The following is a 26,667-nucleotide window of genomic DNA, read 5'->3' as shown; positions in this document are numbered from 1 at the left end:
AGCAGATTTTTCTAAAGCTTATGGTTATTGTGTAGGGGATTTCTTGCCTCCCATTTGGCTGCTTCCAACACTGGAAACTGATGTTTGCGCTTCTTTTGAGGAATAAATTTTTTATCGTTTATTGGCTATAAAAAAAACCTAAGCGTAACTCAGATTTCATAACAAAGAGTGATTCAGAATTCCGCGTGTTACAAAATCTATGACAAAATACAGTCTTCTGGGTTTCCCTCTGGTCTCTCTAAGTTGTCTCTGTATACCTTATACTCTTTCTCAGTACTTCGTTTCATTCACTTGCTCAATCTTCCTTTCTTCTTCTTCTTCTCAAGCTCTCTCTGTACATAGAGAGACAAAGCATTACAACTAACAAGGACTTACATCGATGTACTTGGCCAGCGGTGGTAGTTAGTGACAGCAGAATTAGTCAATTGCACACTATATTGTGACTATACAGAGAATACTAAACGGTTTAGTCTGCCTTGCTTGTATCCTATACGATGTGCTACATAGCTCAGGTATTCCATTTTTACTCTAATCAACTGAATCGACCTCCTCTTCTGGCAGTTCAAATGCATCAATCTCGGCAAAGTACGCTCTCTGCTTTTCAATAAAATCTTGTGGCAAGGCATGCATGGAAACTGCTTTCCCAGCTGGTGCCGCACACTGCTTCTGCAGAAATATTACGCACAAATTAAAAAGTGAATAACTACAAACCCAGACTTTATTGTACAGTGGGACTTATTGTCCCTTTAGGAAAAAACATGAACTCAGCTGTTTGAACAAACAAACAAACTCCTAGAACAAACTTTGGTCCAGTATAACTGTAAGGATTGTTTAAACAAGTGAGAAAGAATACACAGACTACCATTCAATAGTAAAGATGATAAAAACAGTCGATTCCATATTCAGCTGCTGATATTGCCACACTGAGGAGAGTTTATCTGTAAGTATACAGCCCAAACAACTCAACCTCACATTTGAGAAATAAGCAATCCTTCCATAGACATACTCTAACATGTTGTTTGAAATCCTTGTGGCCTTTGGGGTATATACAAGTTCTACTTAAGAACGCACAGTATGTAGTTTTGGACTGAGATGAAGGCACAACATTTTTATAAAAGATAAACACTGGCCAATTGATTGTAGAAACCAGGCCCCAAGCCAGATATAAACTAACAGTTTCTCCCCAAAACAGCAGAAAGTCACTGTATTAACTTTAACAAACCTTTTTGCGAGGAGCCGTGGATTCCTTTGATAGACTGCTATGTCCGTCTTCCTTTAATTTACCCCTGTTTCAAATGGGAGGAACACATACAACAGAATTAGTAAAACCTCACACAATATGGGAAAGAAACGTTCCAAATCAGAAGAACACTCAAGTGATATATGTTATCATCGGATTACAACTTGAGATGCAATATCTTATCATAATCTTATACAAGCAACGCCCCATATGGTTTGATAAATAGCGCCGTATGGCAAGGTAACTTACATTTGAAAACCAAACTAACTAACCCCCATCTTGTATATTAACAGATACATTATGATTTATAATACAATGCTACAGTATAGGAACATTACTCATATCAGTTAGAGACTCACAATATATTCCGGATCTTTGGTGCAGGAGGACAACTAAAAGGTACAGTGTTTTCCTTGTCTTTACTCTTCCTTTTCAGTGCAGTCTGTCTCCGAGTGTACACTGAACAAGCCTCAAAACCGTCACAGTCACTGGTACCTAAACTCAAAAACCAAAATCTACCCGTAAGGTCTCAAACCACATAGATTTTCCAAAGAAATTTATTTACAGAAGTTGATAGTTTGTATTTATTAAGCATCGCATCAAGTTCAATTCAAGTATCGAAAGGAACCCTTTCCTTCAAAACAGCTTCAGGGTACGAGTAAAAATCAATATATACAAATTCTAATTGAATCGTTGTGGGCTTCCACTAATTCAGAGCTGAATTTCCAATACGTGGAGAGATAATCAGAAACCCTAGATTCCCAAATCGAAAATAACAAAACAGAAAGAGAAATCGGAGCCCAATCCAAGTGGAAAAGGAAGAAACGCAAAAGGGGGCAGAGAAATTACCAGAAGAAGAGGTCGAAATGGGAGGAGGGCGAGAAGGCGTGGAAGGAATTGGGAGCGGCGGAGCAGAGGGCTTAGGGTTTAAAGCGGCGACGAGGGTCTTGGTGGCCGAGGAGAGCTTGGGATTCAGGCGTTTGAGTGTGGCGGTGGAGGCTGACGACGATTGTGAAGAGGTGGCTGTGGCGTTGGTGTTGGTGCTGGTCTTGGTATTGGGTATGGTGTTGGTGCAATCTGAGAGAGGCTTTCGAACTCTCAGTCTTCTTCGCTCTGGCTCAGCTTCCATTTTTGGTTATTTCGTCACTTCCTTCATTCTTTTGCTTCCTGTTTGGCTATTTTATGTAAAAATCGGCGAGTTTAGCAGAAAGAGTCTGTTTGTAAATTGTGTGTGCTAGAAGCTACGCTTGGAATGGCGGGAAAATCTGTTTGTGAATAGAGAGAGAGAGAGAGAGAGAGAGAGAGAGAGAGAGAGCGAGATCGCGATGTTTTTAGGTGTGAAAGCGTGCTCTGGAATCTGGATGGGTCGGTTCACCTCGCTTTTCTTCGACTTCGAGTTACGAGCGAATCGGGTTATGGGCTGAAAAGGTGGGTTCACATTGGGCCTTCGGCCCATGAATCTCTCACTCTTACTCAAGACGTGGATACCATATGCATTGCCACGAAAGAAGTGGACTCAGTTTGATCACCAATACTTTCGCAGTCACAAAAAAGACAGGAATTAGGTGAAAGCTGAATTCCTCTTTTTGCATAATGGTTGTGGGAATAATACATCCTCAAAAAGATTAATTTATCCCCAAGATTTTCACTTTTCTCCATGAAATCCAATGGCTTTGATGGTTTGTCGGCAGGCAAAATTCACATTTTTTTTTTATCTCTAGTTTCAAACTTTCACGCCAATGGCAGATGTAAACTTTTGCTTGCCAGAGTGCTGTCTGTCAATTCATGGTGGAATTAAATATTGGAGGTGATCGATGCACATGAAAATATCAAATATCGTATTCAGGACGAACACATGAAAATAATTCTGAAAACTAGTACTACTAATGACTTTTCATGTATTTTTATTGAGTACAAGTATATCCAAGGATGACCCCCATTCTCTGATATATAGTCTCAGATTCTTTACAGAACAGAACATCACGGAGAGGCTATATGGCTCATAGATTTTTTTTTTTCTTTCTAATTTTATTCCAATGTGTGCAAGTCCAAGTGTCTACAGTATTGTGAGTGTGACTGCCACGTGTTAGCAAACCAATAGTCTGAGATCTGAAACAGAAACAAACAGCAGACATGCACTGAAGAATCGAAAACCAGGGTAACTAGGGTAAGTGGTAAGGTGAAGAAGCCTATAGTTTTTCACATTTTTCAGTGTTCCAAGAAAAAGAGAAAAAAAACCAGGGGCCACAAACAAAAAAGAACAAAAGAAGCACACTTTTCAACATACAATCTGCAGGCTAGGCTACTTTCTCTCACCCCCTTCATCTCTATATATACCAACCCCTCCCCAGCTTTCCACTTCCACCTTCCTCATTCAGTTTTTCTGATAATTTTTTGGTTCAGAGAAGAAGAAGATCATCATCTAGCTAGCAATCAAAATTTTCAAAATGGAGGCAATTCAGTCTTGGGTTGCAGAGCACAAGCTCAAAGCCATAGGTGGGTACACCCACCAAGCAATCTAATCTAATCTAATCTAATCTTCTCTCTCTCTCTCTCTCTCTCTCTCTCTCTCTCTCTCTTTGTGCACTGCAGCATATAAAAAGTGAAATAGATTATGGTTTTCGATGTTATATTTTTGAATAATGGGGTGGTGTTACAAATTACAGGAGCAGTATGGGTATCAGGAATTGGAGCATCTCTGGCTTATTCACAAGCAAGAAAACCTCTCAAGCCAAGCCTTAGGCTCATACATGCTAGGTAGGGCAGCTCTTTAATTTCAATATATTTTTTCTCTTTCTATATTTTTTGTGCTTGCTAAATTTATGATATGTTGTTGTGTGTAGAATGCATGCACAGGCCTTGACACTGGTTGTCCTATCTGGCGCAGCAGCCTACCATTATTATGAGAAGCATGAAGCTGACCGCCAAAAAGAAAATTAATCTTTCTTTTCTCCAAATTAACATGCAGCCAGCCCAGCCACCAGGCAGGCAATCAGAGCTCCATCAGACCATTTCTATAAATTAGGAGTTAATCTGAACATTTCTTATTTCTAGCTACGCTGTCTCTAAATGAAATGTTCCGTCTTAGTTTCTTTATTTCCTATGTTTTCCCCTGTTACTAGTTGTTGTATAATACATTATATTTATATATAAAAATACCAATTTTGGTTTATCAAGTAAATATCCAATATGCGTATTGGGGGGCAATCAAGTGAATTGGATTCACCTTTTTCCTAACACAAAAATACGATTGTAAACACATAAACTGTACAAATAACTCAAGTAATTAAAAGCGATTTTTGTACATTCGATTCAAAGTTTTGTATTGGAATCCCCCTTACTTGATGCATCCGAGCCGAGGTCCTTTTATCAAATATTGGGCTAGAGACCATACAACACCAGGAAATGTCATGAACGTCATGAATCATAATTGGCCCAATCATGTTGGGAGACGGTGTAGAAAGCAGCCAGGCTGGCTCATTTTTGGGTCAATGAAATGAAGAGTAATTAGAGTTGAAGTAGTTTTTGGGATTTGGTTGCCTTGCACATATTTACTGTACTTATAACGATCAATGGAATGTGATTCCTTCACTTTCCAATTCCCATGGTATTACTGTACTTATAACGATCAATGGAATGTCTTTTTCTTCTTCCTAACATTCTAATTGGTGTTAGGGTTTGGAGTGGAGTACTATTTATAATCAGTAAACTATTGGCGAGTCTTTGTTTAGTTAGGTTTTTGGTTCCTTACTATGTTAGGATTTTGGTTGCTTACTATATTAGAATTTTGGTTACTTATCTATTAATTTAGTCCTATTGTAATTGTGATTTATTTTCTATAGTAGTTTGGATTTATTTCCTATTGTATTTAAGGTTAACACATCTTTGTATTTAGGGTTAACATATATTTGGATTTATTTCTTATTATATTTAGGGTTAACACATTATATTTAGGGTTTTAGTTTTTTTCATAAGTGAAAGTTTTTTTTGTAGCTAAAACCTAGATTTATTTTATATTTATATATAAGAAGAATGACCAATATTGGTTTATCCCATTGCATATAATGAATTGGATTCACCTCTTTCGTAACACTACATTAGTTAGCTCACAAATTTGTATGTAAAACACAAAAATACAATTGTAATTACATCGAGCCGAGATGCTGTATTCGAATTTCCCTTCCTCAATGCATCCAAGCCGAAGTCCTTTATCAATTGTGCTAGAAACTAGATACATACAACACGAGTGAGCATCATGAACCATAAATGGGCCAATCATATTGGGAGGTGGTATAGAAAGCAGCCAGGCTGGCTCATTTTTGGGTCAAAGAAATGAAGACTAATTGAGGAAGCTTTAGAGTTGTAGTTTCTGGGACGTGATTGCCTTGCACATATTTGCTGTACTTGTAACGTTGGAAAGTCCTTTTCTTCTTCCTAACATTCCGATTCCTTCACTTGCCAATTCCCATGGTATTATTGTTTAAGCACTTAAATTAAAATGCACTCAAAAGGAGTGGCCTACCAAAACCTCCCAATATTCCCCAACTGACAATTCTACCATCCAACCAAAACACCTACATCATGGTCATGCATTATCCTTTCAAGGTTGGTTTGGTCAATTCACTCGAAGACAAAAAAATAGTGCAATATTCTACTTTAGGCAATCATGGTTGCTGTTGAAATTAATTAACTAGGGATATGGTGAGGTCCAACAAACTCTGGCTAGCATAAACAGGGGAACTTGGAAAAAGCCTTGGATTGAAATTGAGTACGTTCAAAAGAAGAAACATTCAGCTTCTCCTCCTTCCTTTGCTTTTGCTTTTGCTGTAGGTTTCTGATACATAAAGATATCAGGCTTAAGGAGACTAAGGCAGGCAGATATGGACTGTTCTATTTGTACTTCAATGCCGGCTATATTGAGGCCTCCAAGGAATACAATATGCTTGACATGCTACGAGGGAGCCCGTAGCGTTATCTCCTTCATAAACAAGCTTGAAAGTGCTCAAGGATCAGCTGAGAAGAAAGCAAATTTGTGTAAGGCAAGCTCTGGTTTCAACTTTCGTCATCTTTCTTCGTTTTAATTGCTTGGGTTTTGCATACTTTGAATTTCAGTGTTTCATCATTCTCTTAATTTCATAATTACTAGGAAGCACTTTTACATTAAGCCATCATACAAAACTTAACACGTCACATTCTTTGTTGGAAGAGTCCTTCGCTTCAACAACACTCATTTCATCGTTGAAGAGTATTTTATTTTTGAATGGGCAAATTTTTCTGGTGCAGAATAATTTCATTTTGGGTCTCTAATGGGCATCTATATATCTGGACCCAGTAAATTGCTTTCTGGGCCTCATTGATCCACATCTCTGTGGGCATTTTTTCTCAAATTGTTTCTGAGCCTTCTTGTTTTGGTCACAACTCCGGAGACCTAGAATGAGGGGTTATAATGAGGAAGTCCTTAATAACCATCCGTCTAATCCCGTGCATAGTTATAATTAGAATTTTGGATTGAACCCTCTCATTGTAACCCCTCAACATAATCCTATCTTAGTTTTTCCAAAGCTTATAGACAAAAAGAAAAATGTTGCTACAAAATTCTATATAGTATCGTTTTGTGATGTGTTGCTAATTTCTTTTTCTGCTGCAGACTCTGGAGAATGTGTCAAAATGGGTGCATGATAGGAAGGATGCATCAGAGGAACTCAATGAGAAGATTAAATTCCTAAGTGGATTTGTTGTTGCATTTAGAGATCAAATTCACACAGACATTCAACTCCACCCTGGTGATAATGGGCCTCCAATACCTGCACATAGAGCCTTATTGGTGACTCTCTCTCTCTCTCTAGTAATGTTGTCTTAACTTAATTATTTGATGAATTAGTTAATTATATTTGTATGAGGAACCATTAATTATTTACGTTGTTGTAATTTACTGTAGGCAATACGATCGGAAATCTTCAACAACATGCTAGACTCAGACGGGTGCAAAGCTCCACCAAACGACGCCGTAACATTGCCAGAGTTGAACCATGAAGAGCTTGAATCTCTCTTGGAGTTCCTGTACAATGGGGACTTGCATGAAGAAAAGATGAACAAGCATGTGTACTCCTTGTTCCTTGCAGCAGATAAATACGGAATCTCGTACCTACAGAAGCTTTGTGAGCGCCATATGCTCGAGTCTCTGAGCACAGCCAATGCTCTTGATGTTTTAGAGGTTGCAGATCTTTGTTCGTGCCTGACTTTGAAGAACAATGCCTTGGACTTCATTGTCAAAAACATGCACGACATAGTTTTCTCAGCTAAGTATGATGCATTTGCACTTAAGAATCCTCATCTTTGTGTACAGATTTCAAGGGCATCATTGATGGATGCCAAAAGAAATTCAGTTTCCTAGCTAGTAAGGGAATTATTTATGATGTTGTAATTAGACAAAATTTGCAAAACTACCGTACAATCAATTGTTAAAAGTGCTTATGGGTTATAAAAGTATTTGGAATCACTTAGATTTCTTATAAAAAATTCAACATTCTTCTACTATAAAATGTTTATGAACCGACGAGTTTTTACAAAATCACTCCCATACAAACCCTAAATAACTACCGATTAAGCAGAGCCCATGTATTAAGACAACCCAAAGCATACATCAACCTATATATACATAACACAAACAAGCTCCATTAACAGAAAAGAGAAGCCCACAGAGAAACCCCCACCAAATCAACCTAATCCAAAATACAAACCCTCACCCTTCTACCCAAAACCGCAAGGAGCCAGGCAGAGGAGCCAAAATCTTCTATATCGATTTGATTATTGTTATAGCTTTATGCATGCAGGTTTTAAGGACGACACAAAAAAATCAGCACCAACACAATTCACTTATCGGCATGGTTTATAGAGTAGTTTCTTTCACATCCAAATTAATTACTAAGATACATTAAGAACATCCAAATTAATTATAATATCTCCGAAATGATTGATCTAGTTAATTATTACTAGGATTATTTACATATTTTTATTTTGGGAGCAGGGTAGTGGTGGGGTTGACATAAAACCAACAGCAGTACACAACCCCTCCCTATGCAGCGAAATGTCCTTGATCGCCATCATTCCATCAAAGGCATGATTGAAATTCTAATTCTTTGACCACCCTTAAATGTCTAGTCTTTTCATGTCTTAAGAACCACTAGTGTAATTAAGATGAGCTAACTAGCTATATATGATTGATCAAGTACTCGTAACTAAGTTGTTTAAAGCTTGATTAATTCCTTGATGATCAACATTAATTCATTTCATGCCAACCTAGCTAGCCATATAGCAGAGCCACATCAAGAAAGGAAAGGAGAGGATTTTTTTTAATCCAAGAGGAAGTGGAAAATGATCTTCATCATCACAAAGATATATAAATTGCTAGCTCTAGCTATATAGCAACCGAATCTTGATTACTCGTGTTCGTTGTTTTCACTCCAGTTTTTAATAGCCACTGCCACTGCTTGCTTCACTGCATGAGCATCAATGCTTTCACCTTCTTCCTCATTCTACATTAATCCAAAAGTTATCTCATTATTAGCTGCTGTCTAATGCACTAATCAATTATATATATATATATATATGTATATATATATATATATATATATATAGAGAGAGAGAGAGAGAGAGAGAGAGAGAGAGAGAGAGGAATTGAAATGCCTTACTTCTCCTCCAACTGCCTGCAACCGGAAACTGTCTGCACAGGAAACCCTAGCTTCAAGCACATTAAGACCCAAGTCCTCGAAAGCTTCCAGTACAGAGACAAGCAAACCTGGGCAGCTCTTTTCAGAAAACACATTTATCAGAAACCCCTTTTCTAGGGTTTCCACTGTAACCTGCTGAAAATTTAAGGACATACAAATTGTGACAAATTAGGCAATTAATTCATATATGCATCTAAATGGAAATTAATTAAATATTCACACATCAAGTTTTAGATATGATATGAAGAAGGTGGAATTTGTAGTACCACAGGCAATGGAGTTTGGTCACTTGATGATGAACTAGTTTGCGCATTTGCAGCATCTTCATTCAGTCTTTCCACCTTTTGTTTTAGCTCTTCAATGTACTTTGATGCGTCTACTATGATTGAGGTTTTGTTTAGCTGTCACACATGCACAAACCAAAAATTGTGACAAACGGGAAGTTGTATATGTATAATACATACATAAATTCTCCTATGTGGACGGTATATATATATATATACACGCTCTCATAAATTTAGATAATTAAAGAAGTACTGCCATGTAAGAACTTTTATGGTCAATATATATATATAGATTCCAAATAGTCTCTCTTGTGATATATATAAATTTAGGAAATTACACAAATATATATAGATTAATTTCCTCATCAGTTGAAAATCAAATAATGAGATAATTCAGAAATTACGGATTAAATTAACAAATTACAGAAATAAGTTGGTTTCATATTATAAATACTAAAAAAATTCTTCATCTGTATATTTGAAATCAAGAGTGCAGAAAATGAGATATTTTGAGGAGGTAAGGTCACACACACACTCACACACCAAAAAAAAAAAGGAAACCAATTGCATGTATTTTGTGTTATAAGGAAAAGAAACAATAAATTATACAAAAGAACAAAATAATAGGAAACAATTTTGGGTTGGTATCAAGCATATATACAGAAAGCAACTTTAAGCCAATGGAATAAAGGAAAGGCCTGAGAAATGAATGCAGCAGGGGAATTACAGCATGAGAATTAGTAATAGAACGAAGAAGCTGCAGCTTCTCATAAAGTGCTGCCCTCTTGTGCTCCCTAGAAACCATGGAAACGGATATCGGATTCGATCTTCTCAACCTCTCTCCCTCCCTTATCTCATAAATTTCTGATTTCTCAGCTTTCTCTTCTTGGCCTCTCTCTTTCTCTTCCTTACAAACTCTCTGAAAAGCTCTGATGAAAGCCTTTTATAAGAGGGCGAGGAGCTCTCAAATCTATATGATCACCTGTTTGCTTCCCAGCACATGACTGCCTCAGTTTTTTCACTAAATAATATTGTATAACAGATAATAGATTCTGCCTGTAATTACTGACATGCCCTTCGCACGGTACAATATTGTTTGGTTTTTGGCAATATTATGACGTAGCAGCAAGGGTTAAACATTCCTCGTAATCCTTGGGATTATTGCACATAATTAATCATTTTGTATCATTCATAATCAGCTTGTAAACAAGTTTGCTTAATTTGTTGGATATATCATTTATGTGGAGACCATACAAATTCCCAATCAATCAAATGATTCCAAAAAATGTGGAATTAGCATAAACCTATAATATTAGATTACATATACAGTAGGATGCCATATTTTTTTTACTACTCCCATGTTTCTTTTTTGTTTACAATGACGTCCACATAGTAATAACGTCCGGACATCTGCCTAGGAGAAGAATTAAATACATCATATTATATTACAATCTCATTATCATTTTCAAAAAGTTTCCTTAGAATTTAAGCTGATAAGATCACATAGTCAATGAAATACATTGCCAGCCACTGTCTTGAATAAATTATTTAACTTAAAGCCCTTGAGTCAAATATCGTTGATGATCATATCTAATTAATGATGATTAAGGATCATATTCCTCAAGTTTACTAAATCAAAACTAGCTATATATATACTTATTATTGATGTGTATATATAATTTATCCTTGTGATTAAAATAAAAAAAAAGTAACAGGGATATTAAGAGTCAGTTTCACATGCATGTTTTTGGCTGTCTGCGCAAGTTGATATGCAGAATTAAGGCCACTCGATATTAAGCTAGAAAACATATTATAAGTATCGAACATATATATATATATATATATATATAGAGAGAGAGAGAGAGAGAGAGAGAGAGAGAGAGAGAGAGAGAGAGAGAGAGCTTGAAAACAAAAAAAGAGAGTTTGTGTGTGTTTCATTCTGAATATTCATTCATTATTATTTCATATATTTGATTATGAAGGGGGTAGAATGGGAAAAAAAGAAGTGAATGGGCGGGAGGGAATTGGAAATGGAATCATAAGGTAGCAGAGAGAGCAGCTCGTGATGGAGATAGAGGGATCGAGGTGGGAGTGGCAGCTGTGGATTTGTGGAAGAAGCCAACCATGGAGCCATCGAAACAAGTGAAAGAGAGAAGAAGGAAGCAACAAATTACTTTAGCTATTAGGATGGATGGATCATGGATGGACTGGAGAGAATGCCTCCAAACACTCCTCACGGGGGCTTTTTTCCTTCTCCCTCTCTCCCCCCTCTCCTCCAGCCGTTGCCCTTTTTGTCCTCTTTCTCTCTCTCTCTACACGTGCCATTTCAACCTTCTTCATCTCTAAACTCCATCTCCATAATATATTTAATTTCTTGGAAACTCAAATTAATAATATCTACCATGCATGCAACAATAATTTAAAGTAAATTATTCCTGTGCATGAGGACAGTAGCGCTTTCCATCCTTTTCTAACTTCTAACTAGCTATATATATATATATATATATATATGTGTCTGTGTGTATTGAACTTATTTACTTGATTGTAAGACTATACATGTATATGTGTATATGCAGTGCAGGAAGGCTTGCAGGAGCCAGTCCTTGTTGATTTCCAGCATTGTCTCCATTGGACACAGACAAATCACGTACCAACTCTATTCACATGTGTGCCCATTAATCATTACAACCAAACAATACTCTCCATACACATACCCTGCTCCAAACTTGTCTCTTGCCCTCCATAAAAATAAATAAAGTAATATTTCTTGCACTTCCTAGCCATATATACAGTTTCAATTTCTAGAGTGTACGTTTTAAATTATTAGCTTGCTAGTCTAGCTAGGATTATTATTTTTATTAATCATGTGTGTTTTGCTTTTGTATTAAACAGACACTACTACAATTTAGTTAAACCACAACTCAAAATAAACAACGGTGTACTTTAAAACCATCATCGTGTTTTAAAAGACGACGATTTTACAAAACCGTCGTGGTATATCATCTTATACACTACTAAAATGGAGTTGCGTTAGGTTGATTTTTAAAACACGGTGCTTGTCAATTAACAAGCGTCGTCTTTTAAAACACGCTAAACAAAAGGGGCTGAGGTGACTATATAAATTGTTGTGACTGAGGTTAATAATTTGTTTTGTCTCCATGAAATTAAATCGACAACTTGTAATATATATGCTGGAAGGCATATATATAAGTGAATCAAAAGTACTGATCACTTGAATAGTTTGTCCAATGAGCGTGACCCGATGCTTATCGATATGATAATACTCAGGAAAAGTAGGAAAAAACAAATTAACAGATAAGCAGTTTGTCTTGATCATACCTTTGAAACCTATTAGCTATAGCATTTCTTCATCAAATTGAAGTGACTGCTTTCATTTTATTTCTTCAGTGCTGTCCAATTCTTCCTCACCAGGTTTGCTAAACCTTTTTTGCTTTCACCAACCATTACTATTTTTTTAATAACCATCTTCTAAATGAAGTTGATTTTTTAAAAAGCACTTTGAAAATAGATGCAAGATAGCGTGAGGTGCATGGAACTCCATATGATATGGTTGACAGTGGATTAATTCATAATTAATTTTAATTTTACATATAAAGAAAGGGCTTGTTAGTTGCCAAAAAGTTGGAGGTTGATGGAGAGAAGATTCTTCTAGGATTTGATTGTTCTCATTCACATGTTTCATCATGGTGAAGGGAATGCGCATGCTTTTGGTTTATAAACCCGACTAAGACTTAGACAAACACGCTTCTATTTTATTTCTTAATTAATTAACATTGGACATATGTACATGCTAAACTCTGTTGTAATTGTGAAATCATAGCTATGGACTTCTTAATATGAGTGCTTCTATGTTCACCCTCCCTCCGTTCTATTTCCCTACCTACCATGTAAATTTGAAAAACACAATCCTAAAGTTCTCTCCGACTCAAAAAGAAGGCATTTGATAGAACAATCACATAACTTGACCACAAAGTTGTAGTTGAAGCAATGGCCAATGAAGAGGTGCTTGACAAATTGGGCAATCTGCTACAAAAAAGGAAGGCATAGAGAGAAATTAGTCAATGATGGGTGGAAAAATAGGATAGGGATAAAAATAACAGCACTCCTTAATATTTATAATTCAGAATCTCATTAAAAGTTGATGTGAGTTAATTATGGCACATTACTGACCTGTACGCGTTTTGGTGTCCATATTGTATGTATCCAAATCATCATGTGATGAAACAATTCAAAATGAAAAAAACAAAATTAACAACAAAAGAATTGGAACCCATTAAATTAGGGCACAATCATGCAGTAAAAGTATTACTTTATTCAGAAATGTTTCTCGTGACATTCCATATTATTAAAAATTAAAAAACAGAATAAAAATCTCATATAATGACAAGCCATACCTCAATCACCACATAGAGCCATCGTTTTACAATGCTTGACACCAATCTGTGCTCCTTCATAAGGCTCCAAAATTTCGTAATTCATTTGAAATAAATAAAAAAAAACCCAATAAATATATTTACTATAATCTATACATTTACTTTTTTATTTTCTTTGTATAAACAAATTATCCTTAGTATAGTAGTATATAGGATTCTTGTGACTTGCTAGCAAAACTCACGTGAGTTGCACTTCGGGAAAGTACATTCACATGCAAATGTGACAATGGAAACAAAATTCAATCGAAGTATAAAGTTGAGTGATAAGTGCCTCTGTTGTTCATGGGGAGAGAGAGAGAGAGAGAGAGAGAGAGAGAGAGAGAGAGAGAGAGAGAGTTCTTGTTGGCAATTGAAGAATCTACATGCAAAGGATAATATATACAAAAAGTTTGGTTGGATATATATCATATATAAATACATCAATATAACACGAGACTTGTGGTTTAAGTTGTTAAGAGTAGTTATCCTTATAAAGTCCGAAGCCGTGTGTTCGAATTAAGGTTTTCATTGTGCATATGCATCCCCCACACTGAAGAATAAATGGTCACTGTCCAAACGTCGTCATTCTAGAATTCTAGCTTACATCTAATGCCTACAAATATTGCTTTGCTGTAAATAAGCTTGTTGTGTGCAGAAAGATTACCCATGCAAACAAACCAAAACAAAACCAAGCCTTAGACCTCATACAGCTATATTGCCTTGTCCTCTTTCATCCCAAAACAAATTCTCTTCTGCCAAATATATTGAAAATGATATCACCATGTATTGTTTTCTTCTCTAACACCCACGTTCTTAGAAATTAAAATTCAAAACATTATCACCTGATTAATTAGCTTCAATAATATGAAATTAATTTCATATAAACAAAAGGGCTTGTTGGTTGGTCACTGGTCAATCGGTCTATTGACTCCATTCTCTGGTAGGCCACAGAACAAAAATTGTACGACAGTCCAAGATGTGAATCGAATGTAAATATATTCACAATTTGCTGAAGCATTTGGCTATCGACACTTTGAAAATAAAAAAATAAAAAATTACTGTAATTAATTTTGGAGGTGACGCGAAATCTGTACCCATCATCTTGGAGGTGACCTAAGTAGAAGACAAACAATCGCCTATATATAGCACATCATTGTTGTGCATGGCATTCAATCACAGAGGTACTACTTCGAGTTGAGCAATTCTACCCCACTGATCTTGACAATAAATAAATAAAATAAAGAATTAAAAAAATATATATATAATATATGCAAAAACTTGAGGTCACGGGGTTGGTTGTAGGTATCGAACATGACATAATTGCAATTACAATGATGAGAAAAGAAAATAATTTTGTGAAAGTTGTATAATGTGTGTCTTGTTCATCACATGTAACGAAACCAGCAAAGATCCTCCCAGCGATGGCAGGAAATATATATCTTAAGAGCTGTTAAGCCCACCATGTATGATGTATATGTGACTATGTACAATACAAGCAATAGACATCTCAGAAGGGTGTTTTCAACTGTTGCTGTCTTTTTGTGTTGGCGTTGCAACTTTTCTTAAGCAAGCCCCACAAGATAGGAGAAACTTTTGAGATTTTGCAATAATGGAAATTGGATTGGAGGAGAAGCAAGCAAGAGTAAAACGCTTCTGCCAAGTAACTTTCCTCCAACGAGCACTTTAAGTTCCCGGATTCATGACTTTCCCCATTCATTGTAAGTAAACATGCTATAACGTAAACTAAAACCCTTTTAGCCAACTTCTAGATGGGTATGCCAGCAGACTGCAAAGAAAGATTTATTGAGAAAAGACTGGTGTTTTCTTTCCTGCTTTCATTCTAGTGTTAAGAACATAAAGATAAAAGTTTTGCTGTTGCTTTAACACATATAATACAAGGCACATAATCTTCAAACAGGCGCATATGAATGATTGAACACTCGATGATTTGTAACGAGTTCCTTCAATGAATGTACAGTTTGGATAAAATGAGTCCCACCGCATATAAAACATGGGAAAAAAGAGAGTAGGGATAGCGGGAATGATGACTTAACCAAGATCACTTTTTTCGGAATCAATAACAGAAACCAAGCTTATTTCACCGGCCCAGGACGTAAAGCAAAGCTCATCTCACCATATCAATCATGCCCGACTTCAGAACAGGATTTTCACCGGGTTTTTTTCCGCAAAGGTTGGGTGCTTCCACCTGAATCCTTCTGCACATCATTGAGGATTTTGCCTTTTGTATCAAATGATTTGTATTGGTGGATGGTGTTCAATGGTTGAGCAGTCCCAGGGTCCTTAACATGAACTCAATTCTGCTGCTCGACCCTGTACAGAGCATCTTGAGTACACCTGCCTGTGCCCAATAAACTCTTTGTGGTCAAGAAGCCTATATCCACCATAATCACTTGCACAATGAAATCAACATTCTATTATACATCAGCATGGATTATTTTGGAATATGTTCAGGAGCCCACAACTCCAAAAATGCCCAAGCTGTACAGCCCTCATGGTCAGTTGTTAACCCCAACACCATATCATTGGACCATTCAACAGAAATTTTATGGGTTTTACATCTGTAGCCTGTATGTACCCTGGACGCTCTTCTCCCAAGCCTGAAAGAGGAGCTGAGCAGGTGCAAAAAATCATTAAATGTACATGGCACCTCAATTTCATCATCCAAAGATTCATTTGCTCTTTGTTGCTGCAGCTTTTATCTATCTTGATCACAAAATTTTTGTTCCACTACTTGAACAGATATACCAGAAATATTGGATATATTTATAAAATTAATGTTTTCGTGTGAGCTTATCCAGGAATCCCCATATTTTCAACCAAATTCACATCTTGCAATACATAACTCAAGTCTGGAACGTAACCCATGGACTTAAGCTTCACTCTCAGTTCTTCTAACTTTGCATATATCTCATGCTTTTCTGGATGTTGTCGATCCCCTGCATAAAATTTGTGGATTCTACCTTTCACAGAAATCCAACTACAACCTGGCTCCTTTTTCACACCTCGGTCTTTCATCACATCTCTCAAACTAATTCCATCTTTATAACTCCCTGTCCCGATATAAGTGTTGGATAGAAGAACATAGGTAGCTGAGTATTCTGGCCTAACTGAAAGGATCTTGTCAGCTACAATCTCCCCCAACTCAACATTTTCATGTACTCTACATGCTCCCAACAAAGTCTGCCAGACCATTTCATTGGGCTCAATTGGCATCCCTTTTATGAACTCCACTGCATCATTAAGACGGCCCACACGACCTAAGAGATCAACAATACAAGCATAATGTTCTATCTTTGGCACCACACCGTACAATTTTTCCATTACATGAAAATGATAGAGACCTTCTTCTACCATACCACGGTGGCTGCATGCAAACAGAACACACAATAAGGTAACATCATTGGCCTTCACACCCATCTGCTCCATTCTCTTAAAGAGTTCAAGGGCATCCTCCACAAGCCCATGTTGAGCATATCCTGATATAATAGCAGTCCACGAAATTGTATCTGCCTCAGAAATCCTCTCAAAGACCTCTTGTGCCTCAGCTATATTACCACATTTGGCATACATATCGATTAGGGCACTTTCTATACACTTTTCAGTGTCCAAGCCAGCCTTGCAAAGGAGGCCATGGACTTGTTGACCATACTCAAGTAAACAAAGGCTGGCACATGCAACAAGCACACTAGAAAAGGTAAACTGATTCGGCATAAAGCCTTCTTCCCTCAATTTTGAGAAGATTGTCAGTGCATCCTCCCATTCAGAACCTTGAGAGTAAGCAGTCACCAGTGTTGTCCAAGACACTAAATCTCTCTCTTCTATCCTGTCAAAGACCTTCTGTACGTCTTCCAGCAACCCACATTTGGCATATGCATCAGCAATTGCATTGGAGACACTTGTAACCTTCATTTCTATCCCCGACTTTAAAACCATCCCGTGAATTTGCTTTCCAAATTGCAAACATTTTAACTCTGCTATTGCATTGAACACACTGCAGTAAGTGTAAATGTCTGGTTGTATATTTTTCAGGCACATTTTCACAAAGAGCTCCATCGCTTTTTGGCTGTGACCACATTGTGAATAGCCAGAAATCATTGCATTCCATGGTGGATTGACTCCACAGCTGGTGAAATTCAAGTCAAAAACAGATCTTGCATCAGACAAAGACTTGCATTTGGAGTACATATCAATGAGAGCGGTTCCCACTTGAACACTAGACTCCATTTCCAATTCAGAAGCATAACTGTGAACCACTTTGCTCTTGTTAACATCACCTAATTTCCCGGCTGCTTTTGAGACACTGATGAGTGTATACATATTTGGTGTAATTCCTTCTTTCTTCATTCTTAGAAAATAATCAAATGCTTCAAAATGAAGACCATTTGATGTCAACCCTGAAATCATTGCATTCCAGGAGACTTTATTATGTTCTGTCATAGTATTAAACATCTTACATGAATCCTCAATCTTTCCGAACTTTGCATACATGTTAAGGAGAGATGTACTTACAAAAGTATCAGATGCAAAGCCTCTTACAAAAACCTGGGCATGCACCATTTTGCCCAATAAAATACAATCTAAACCAATGCATGTCTGGACAACTGCGGAATATGCGAACTTGTCTGGTAAAATTCCACTGTTCACCATCTCGGAAAAGAACTTAAATCCATCGAGAAAGAAGCCGCTTTCAGTCGACCCAACAATCATGACTGTCCAAGAGAATATGTTCCTACACGACATTTCATCAAACACTCGACGAGCTGTGCCAAAATCCGAGCATTTCGAATAGGCATGAGCTAGATGATTTAACACTACCAGCAAGTTTCGGTCCGAAAGCTCAGATTTTAAAACAAACCCATGAACAGCCTTTGCTTGTTTTACAGACCCCATGTCCTCACAACCATGTAGGATATCAATTAAGGGTTGAATTTGAGACTTTGGCTGAGTTTCATTAATACCAATTGAACTGGGAAATTTGCTTCCATATGTTCCATTTGGTTTCTGGGTTGTTGGAGATGATAGAGTTAAAGTTGAATTTTGAGTCTGCGATAGATAAATTTGATAACTTTTATTACTATATGACTAACGAACATGAAGTGGACAAAGACAAAAGAGACCAACAAAAGCACAGAAGAGAAACAACACAAACGGAGAGAGAGAGAGAGAGAGAGAGAGAGAGAGAGAGAGAGAGATGGTGTTGCTTACTTTGTTTTTGGAAGTTAATGTGGGCAGAACCAGAGAATGAGCAGGTTGAGGAAAGCCCAGTTTGACGGTGAGACTCATAGCCCAGTGAGAGTAGCGCAGTTGATGAGGTTTTTTTTTGTTGTGTTGGTCGAAAACGCAGTTTATGAGGTTCATATGCAGTAGATAAATAGTCCCACAGCGAAAAGGCGACTATTTTGGTAAATAGATAAAAAAAATTTGTAAAAAATATAAATTAAAAAAATACAATAATCTATATATATAGGTGAAACATTCAAAATAATGCAAATATTAAATATTGAAATTATTATATATTTAAAACGTATAGCCGCGCGGCTCTACTATTAAAATATTCGAATATATTTAAAGCGGATACCCGCAAAAATATTCTAATGTATTTAAAGAGCCGTGCGGCTATATGATTAAAATATTGGACTTCAAAGAGTATAGCCGCGCGGCTATACTATTTAAATATTCTATTATATTTAAAGAGTATAGCTATATGAATCTAAAAGTATCTGGTCCTTTGGAGTCAATGGGATCAATGAAAGTACAAGATTCCTCCATTGTTCACAACCATGCCATTACTACTCTTAGCCAAGATGACGAATTTTCGTTTAGGAAGAGCTTCCCAAAGCTAATATTATGGTCTTTGATTCTACTTTTCGTGATGGGGTTCATAGCTGGTGGTTTTGTTCTAGGTGCAGTCCACAATGCATATCTCCTCATTGTGGTTGTGATCTTTTTTGGTGCTGTTAAATTGATGATAAACTTGATATCATCACCCAACGACAAGCTCCATTTTTCTTTCAATTCCCTTTATGATAAACTAGTTTTGCTGCAGGTTTAAGCGCCTTAGTTACATCTCTGCTTAGGCTAATGCAGTCAACAACAATGGAATGTTCTCTCTCTAAGGTCTATAGCCGGAGCGAACACAAAGAGGCATGGGGCTCATTTAGTAATCGTCACTGATGACTGCTGAGTGTTAAACTTGAATAGTAGGGCCTGTGTAATTTTCCGGGCGCATATAGAGATTATCTGGTTCTGTCTCAGAAAGCCATGCATACTCCTTTTCTTTACCATCATCTATCTTCATTCCGTTCAATGTAGCTACAGTGTTTAGCAGACAACTATAATTATCAGTTTTCAAAATTTTTTTTTTTCTCTTTTCTTTTCTTTTCATGCGAATAAGTTCACTAAGGAAAGAAAACTCTAACTAGAAACCACAGCTACTTACCAAAGGCAGTATACGGGTACGTAATCGCGGTAGTAGGCACATTTTCTGCCTCCATCTTCTCTGTAGTAAAATAATGCAAATTTAATAAATAGAAATTAATTATTTTGTGGATTTTCTTTTTAATTTTTTATATTAAATAATAATTAAAATATAATAATTAATTAAAGTAATTCAAAAAGACTAAGATATTACTTAATTACATATATTAAATTAAAGAAGTAGGCCAAAAAAGAGAGTAAAGAAACTAATTTTATATTTTAAAAAAAATTTTAAAAAAAATACCTCTGATGAAAGTTTGTCGACACAAGTCTATGCCGACGAAATTTTCTGAATTAAATATTTTTTAAAAAAAGTATAGCCAACCGGCTATACTATTTATATATTAAAAAAAATAAGCCCAGCTCTTAGGGGCCACATGTTAAAAAAGTAACGTCGGTCGGTTATACTATTTATATATATATATAGCCCATTGCCTATGCACCACGTGTCAACACGTAAAGCCGTGCGGCTATACTATTTTTTAAAAAATAATTAGGGAAAAACTGAGTATACCCATTATGGATAAGGAAATAAATGGAGTAAAGCTTTAAGTTCCAGATAGAAAAAATGAAGAGAGTATTGAAGCTTTAATAAATGGATCATCACCTCAGTCCAATTTCCCATTGCAGAGGGAATGTGTAAACAGACATGGAGATTACCTCTGATTCTTCTGTGTCTAGTTTATGAGATGTGGTATCTGCAAGCACATGCTTCTCAAGTGCTGTTGTACACTCCTTCAAAGAGATGACAGATAAACAAAAATCAGTAGGGAAAAACAAAAAAGGAGATGCCAGTATAGCCGGTCAGCTATACTTTTTAAATATATTATATTTAAAAAGTCCAGCCGCCCGGCTATACCATTTAAATATTATTTAAATAGTATAGCCGTTCGGCTATACTTTATTTATTTATTTTACTGAACATTTATATTACTGAACATTTCAATGATTCATCCACAGGTCAATCAAAAAGGTTTTTGTACCGGCCTAGACCAGGATATATCATTCTATGTTGTGGAGTAGAAAAGCCGACTTCAGGATCTTGGTCTGAGATTCCACCCTCAACTTTTAAATTCCGTGGCGAGAACTATTTCAAGTATAACTTTGGTTTTTTCTTTTGTCAAAACCAACCTTAATTGAATTTAGACATTTGCAACTAATTACTCTGTTCTGCCTTGCTAATGTCAACTGCTCCGAACTACAGTCCATATACTCCAATAGGTGTTGATGTGTTTGTATGCCCCAAAAAGATAAATCACATTGCCCAGCATCCTGAGCTTCCCAAAGTGAAAGCAAATGGGAAAGTGTTCATTGTAAACATACAGGTATTTTTTCAGAATTGATTTATCTTGTTATGTTTTGTTTGTTATATTTTGGCAATATCTAATGACATTGCTCTGCGCCTTGTTGCAGTTGCCGACTTATCCTGCTGCAACGTTTCTTGGTGATACTGATGGAGAGGGGATGAGTCTTTTAATGTATTTCTAAGTTTCTGAGAATTTTGATAAAGACATCTCTCCTCAATTCCAGGACAGCGTCAAGGTAACTTCATTTTGTATGCAACTTCATCAATTTGGATAGGCATGTACTTTATTCTGATGTACTCTCCCTGATGGAAATGTGATCTTATGTTCTATTGGAACACTCAGTCTGTTGATATATTTGAATGATGCTTTTAGAAAATGGTTGACGATGAGACAGAAAAAGTTAAAGGATTGGCAAAGGACTCCACTGTACCTTCTAGAGAAAGACTAAAGATCTTGGCTGGGGTGGTAAATCCTGAGGATCTCGGTCGGAGTTCTGCTGAGAAGAAGCTTGTACATGCATATAATGACAAACCACTTCTTTCACGCCCCCAGCACAATTTTTACAAGGTAAACATTGAACATTTGTGTTGCTGAGTGTTAAGATGATGAAACATAAAAACCATGTTGTTTGCCTTTATCAAGTTCTCTAACATGCACGGTCCTAACTACTTTGAGATTGATATGAAAATTCATCGCTTCAGCTACATATCAAGGAAGGGTCTCGAATTGTTTCACTTGAAGAACGGAATAGCCGCGCGGCTATACTTAAAAAAAAATCTCTTTTAAAATATTCTGTTTATGGGGTATAGACGCGAGGCGATACTATCTCTTAAAATATTCTATTTATAGAGTATAGCCGGGCGGCTATACGTTAAAATATTCTTTTTATGGAGTATAGCCGAGCGGCTATACCCTCTTTTAAAATATTCTGTTTATGGCTTATCGCCGCTCGGCTATACGTTTAAATATTCTGTTTATATAGTATAGCCGAGCAGCTACACGCTTAAAATATTCTATTTTACGAGTATAGCCGCTTGGTTATACGATTTAAAAATAAAATAATAAAAATAGTATAGCCGTGCGGCTATACTATATATTTAAAACGCACGAAGCTTGCACTCGCAGTCATGGCCATTTTGCGGACGACTACATTTCTGTGGGCTATACTTTTTCTTAAATTCAAGCGATAAACACCTTTAAGCATGATAGTTTATAAATGTACAATATTCTAGTGAATCGGACTCGAACTCGTCACTACAAACGTCTAGGGCACAGAGCAAGCCCGTTTCAGGTTTCGAGCAGTGTTCGAGAAATCAGCCGAGGCGCTAGGCCGGAGGACCCCGACGCTAAAGAGTTAAGCGGCGCCTAGGGGGCCTGGGCGGATCTAGGCGGCGCCTAGGCTGCCTGGGGGGATCTAGGCGGCCCCTATGCTGCCTGGGTTGATCTAGGCGGCGCCTAGGCGGCCTCGGCGGGTCGTGTACTTTTTTTTCCAAATGAAGACAGACGAAGCTTGCACTCGCAGAGGAATGTGGTGCACGAGTGATATGAAGAGACAGAGAAACGAACACGAAGCTTGCACTCGCAGTCTAATCTTCAAAATTCAAATACTCGGTCTTGAGCCTCTCTCTCAACTCAAGCTTCGATTTTTTTTCCTTCGTTTCAGCTGCTGCGTTGATTCGATTTTTTTTGTGCTTTTCTGTTATTGAAGTTCGCAACGTCAGATGAACATCCAAGACAGTTTCTTGGTATGCCAGAGGAAGCCCAGCAGATGGTTCTTTAACCTGAGGCACACCTTGCAGTTTGGCATTGGATTACACCATGCCGGTCTGAATGACAAAGATAGATCTCTGGTTGAGGAGCTTTTTGCATACAACAAGATTCAGGCATTTCTGTTTTACCTCAGTAAGCATGAGTTTTTCCTGAAAACACACATTAGGAAAAGAGAATATAAAAAAGATCATTTTCTTACTCTATATACTGATTAGGCATATGTATTAAATTATAGGTATTGGTTTGTACCAGCACATTGGCAAGGGGTGTAAACCTTCCAAGTCATCATCTGGTCATTATTAAGGTAAGGCAAAATTTGTGCGGTATCTTTTTCATTTGGTTCCTATATATACAAAGGTTTCTAGCAGGAGTATATTGCAGCAGCTGTTCTTCAGGGAACAGAATATTATGATGGGAAAACAAAGAGATATGTTGATTTTCCAATATCAATCACAGATATATTGCAAATGATGGTTTTGGTCACACATGACTATATAGAATAAAAATTGGAAAGAAAGAAATATGTGAATCAGATTACATGCTTTTCTCCCTTTATAATCAACAGTTGCTCAGATTCTACAAGAAAGGTGGGAGTAGATGTCCATCACAATCCGCCCGCCTGACAATCAATAAACACAAATCATATTACTTTCTGAATATTTGCCTAAAATATTAATACTAGGAATCAGGTTGTTTGGGGTTTTGAATATCAGAAAATCTAATAAAGTCAATGGATGTAGTCTTGCAGTCCTATATCTAATCAATAAAGCAGTTTCCTTTTTATTTTTTCAATACTCTACACCTATCTTTTGTTTGCTGTTACAGTTCAAAACGCCTATCATTTGCATTGCTGCTGTGACAGGAGCAGCACAATGATCCTCTTGTACTTAAATATGGTGAAGACACAAGTTAAAAGCCTTTGGTTTTGATTAGTGTCCTTAGTATTTGATTTATTGAGCCTGTACAAGATCTTGCATGAGCATAGTTTTCTACAGATGTTTAATCCAGCTTACTATGGCTTGGACAATACTGAACCTGAAGTTCTCAGCTCTTACTTGTCTAGGTAATACCATGCTCAATTCTCATGGATTTTTTTTTTCTTTTCTTTTATCAGTGATTACGTCACAGGCTTGAAGTCAGTATTGGATCAAAGTATACGAATCATGTAGGCCATGATAGATATATGTGCTAACAGCGGGTGGATTTCAAGCTCAATTACTTGCATGCATCTTCCGCAAATGGTCATGCAGGTATTCTTCTTAGTAGTAGTACTTGCCTAGAATAAAAGACGAGTGCAAATTGGGCATTCTGCCTTGTTTATATTGTTACATTCTACATCCAGCATATGAGTTGATTAGTCAGAGATGTTAATCGGCGATGCTGAGCATCCTTGAATGTTGTTAGTACATGCCTCTTTCCTGTATTGTTTATCTTGTTTTGTTTTTTTCCTTTGTCCTCCAAGAGAAGCTCTTCTTTTGTCTTATTTATGTAGATTTATCTGCCCTCAGAAAGGGTTGGATGTGAGTTAACCAGACCCTCAGAGACCCCTAAAGCATGAGAAATTATGACTTACTCATTAAAGTGTTGTTAGAAGGGCCACTTTGGAATTTAGCCATACGTATTTTTGTCTGTAAGGACTATGTGCAGCACTTGCACTCAAATGGTACACTAATTGTTTCTGAAAAAGGTGAAGCTTTGATTTGTCTGATTATTTATTTTTAACAATTACTCTGACTCGGATGATTTGTTCCTTAAGAAAGTAGAGTTTTCACCTCCTAGCCTCTTCTCACTAAGCTCAGTCTCCTAGGGGCCACGTGTCAAACAGTAAAGCCGGGCGGCTATACTATGTTTTAAAAATAGGCAAGACGAGTATAGCCGAAGGGCTATACTATCTCTTTACAAAAAATTAAAAAATCTAGTATCGCCGGGCGGCTATACTAATTTTTATATATATATATATATATAAAGAACAGCCTAGCGCCTATGTGCCACGTGTTAAACCAGTAAAGCCGCACGGTTATACGATTTTTTTAAAAAAACATAAGGGAAGAACTAAGTATAGCCGTTCGGCTATACCCTTTTTAAAAATATATATTATTTTTATTCAATAATATGTGAGAATTATGTGTAGAATACATGAATTTTGTGTGTCTTATTGAAATTTTTGTAAAACATATTTGTATTAAATATGAGAAATACGTACGTAGCGTATGATATATTATTAAACGCGAAAGTGCTAAATATTTATAAGGGTAATAACTCTTGAAAAGTAAAAAATCAAAAGGGGGAAATAGAGACTCGAGTAATGGCCTAATAGTACTGGATAGGGCTCTTGTACTATGGAGAAATTTAATTAAGACACCCAAACAATTTCACAAAAGACTTAATAAATAGAAATTAATTATTTTGTGGACTTTTTCTTTAATTGTTTTATATTAAATAGTAATTAAAATATAATTACTAATTAAAGTAATTTAAAGACTCGTTAAAATTCTAATTTAAAAAAAAAAAGCAAACATACAATACTCGTATTGAACATGTACATACGTATTTTTCATATTTAATACATGTATTTTTTACAAAATTTTCAATAATACACACAAAATTCATGTATTACACACATAATTCTCACATAATATACACACAAATAATATATATTAAAAAATTTAAAAATTATATTAAATATTATACAATGGCCAAACTTTTAAGTTGTAATTTACCAAAATTTTGCCAAATCAAACTCGTACATATTTTATTTGGGTAGCCGCACAGTTATACCAAATAAATATCTATAAACTATAAACTAATGCAACTAGAAGGGTCCCTTTTCCTTTTATTTTTTTGTTAAATAGTATAGGCGCTCGACTATACTCGTTTTTTTTCCTAACTTGTTTTAAAAAGAAATAGTATAGGCGAGCGGCTATACTCGATTTTTAAATTTTTTAAAACAAATAGTATAGCCGCTTGGCGATACTCAGTTTTTTCTTTTTTTTTTTAAAGAAATAGTATAGCCGGTTGGCTATACTCAGGTTTTTTCCTAATTTTTTTAAAAACAAAAAGTATAGCCGGTTGGCTATACGTGGTTTTTAAATTTTTCTCAGGAAATAGTATAGCCGGCCGGCCATACGCTTTTTTAAATTTTTTTAAAATTAAATAGTATAGCCGGTCGGCTATACCCGTTTTTAATTTTTAAAAAGATATAGTACAGCCGGGCGGCTATACTAGGTTTTTTTTTTAAAGAAATAGTATAGCCGCCCGGCTATACTATGTTTTTCCTAATTTTTAAAATGAATTACTCCTAATTTTTAAAATGAATTACTATAGCCGGGCGGCCTTTTAATTTTGTTTTAAAGAAATAGTATAGTATAGCCGACCGGCTATACTGTCCTAATTTCTAGGAAGAAA

General features: G+C 36.4%; 4 protein-coding genes and 2 long non-coding RNA genes across 8 annotated transcripts; 2 read left to right on the top strand and 4 right to left on the bottom strand.

The window, feature by feature from the left end:
• LOC18787246 lies at positions 135–2,676 on the bottom strand. Its single transcript, XM_007220893.2, has 4 exons — positions 2,090–2,676; positions 1,600–1,735; positions 1,223–1,286; positions 135–666 (listed from the first exon to the last, which is right to left on the bottom strand). Exons 1-4 carry the CDS (start codon positions 2,367–2,369, stop codon positions 529–531), a joined length of 618 nt encoding a protein of 205 aa, XP_007220955.1. The 5' UTR covers positions 2,370–2,676; the 3' UTR covers positions 135–528.
• On the top strand, positions 5,949–7,739 carry LOC18785111 (BTB/POZ domain-containing protein At3g56230). Its single transcript, XM_020556332.1, has 3 exons — positions 5,949–6,279; positions 6,888–7,064; positions 7,179–7,739. Exons 1-3 carry the CDS (start codon positions 6,121–6,123, stop codon positions 7,632–7,634), a joined length of 792 nt encoding a protein of 263 aa, XP_020411921.1. The 5' UTR covers positions 5,949–6,120; the 3' UTR covers positions 7,635–7,739.
• Positions 8,472–10,260, bottom strand: LOC18787205 (transcription factor ICE1). 2 transcript variants are annotated; one of them, XM_020556333.1, is made up of 4 exons: positions 9,982–10,260; positions 9,237–9,371; positions 8,932–9,105; positions 8,472–8,775 (listed from the first exon to the last, which is right to left on the bottom strand). In XM_020556333.1, exons 1-4 carry the CDS (start codon positions 10,057–10,059, stop codon positions 8,680–8,682), a joined length of 483 nt encoding a protein of 160 aa, XP_020411922.1. In that variant the 5' UTR covers positions 10,060–10,260; the 3' UTR covers positions 8,472–8,679. The 2 variants fall into 2 exon arrangements, with proteins under 2 accessions (XP_020411922.1, XP_007218534.1); XM_007218472.2 differs by having other exon boundaries at positions 8,932–9,102; positions 9,982–10,250.
• LOC109947626 lies at positions 13,010–14,899 on the bottom strand. 2 transcript variants are annotated; one of them, XR_002270402.1, is made up of 2 exons: positions 13,670–14,899; positions 13,010–13,301 (listed from the first exon to the last, which is right to left on the bottom strand). It is a non-coding gene; the product is annotated as an uncharacterized LOC109947626 (long non-coding RNA). The 2 variants fall into 2 exon arrangements; XR_002270403.1 differs by having other exon boundaries at positions 13,010–13,298.
• On the bottom strand, positions 15,473–19,178 carry LOC18786223 (putative pentatricopeptide repeat-containing protein At1g56570). Its single transcript, XM_007220604.2, has 2 exons — positions 18,914–19,178; positions 15,473–18,751 (listed from the first exon to the last, which is right to left on the bottom strand). The coding sequence occupies exons 1-2, from the start codon at positions 19,064–19,066 to the stop codon at positions 16,499–16,501; spliced, it is 2,406 nt and encodes an 801-aa protein (XP_007220666.2). The 5' UTR covers positions 19,067–19,178; the 3' UTR covers positions 15,473–16,498.
• Positions 22,756–24,881, top strand: LOC109947618. Its single transcript, XR_002270395.1, has 3 exons — positions 22,756–23,394; positions 23,498–23,566; positions 24,377–24,881. It is a non-coding gene; the product is annotated as an uncharacterized LOC109947618 (long non-coding RNA).

This window comes from Prunus persica, chromosome G2 (assembly GCF_000346465.2).
Source record: "Prunus persica cultivar Lovell chromosome G2, Prunus_persica_NCBIv2, whole genome shotgun sequence".
NCBI classification, from domain to species: Eukaryota; Viridiplantae; Streptophyta; class Magnoliopsida; order Rosales; family Rosaceae; genus Prunus; species Prunus persica.
Note: the sequence above shows the minus strand (reverse complement) of the source record. Positions and strands in the feature narration are given on the sequence as shown.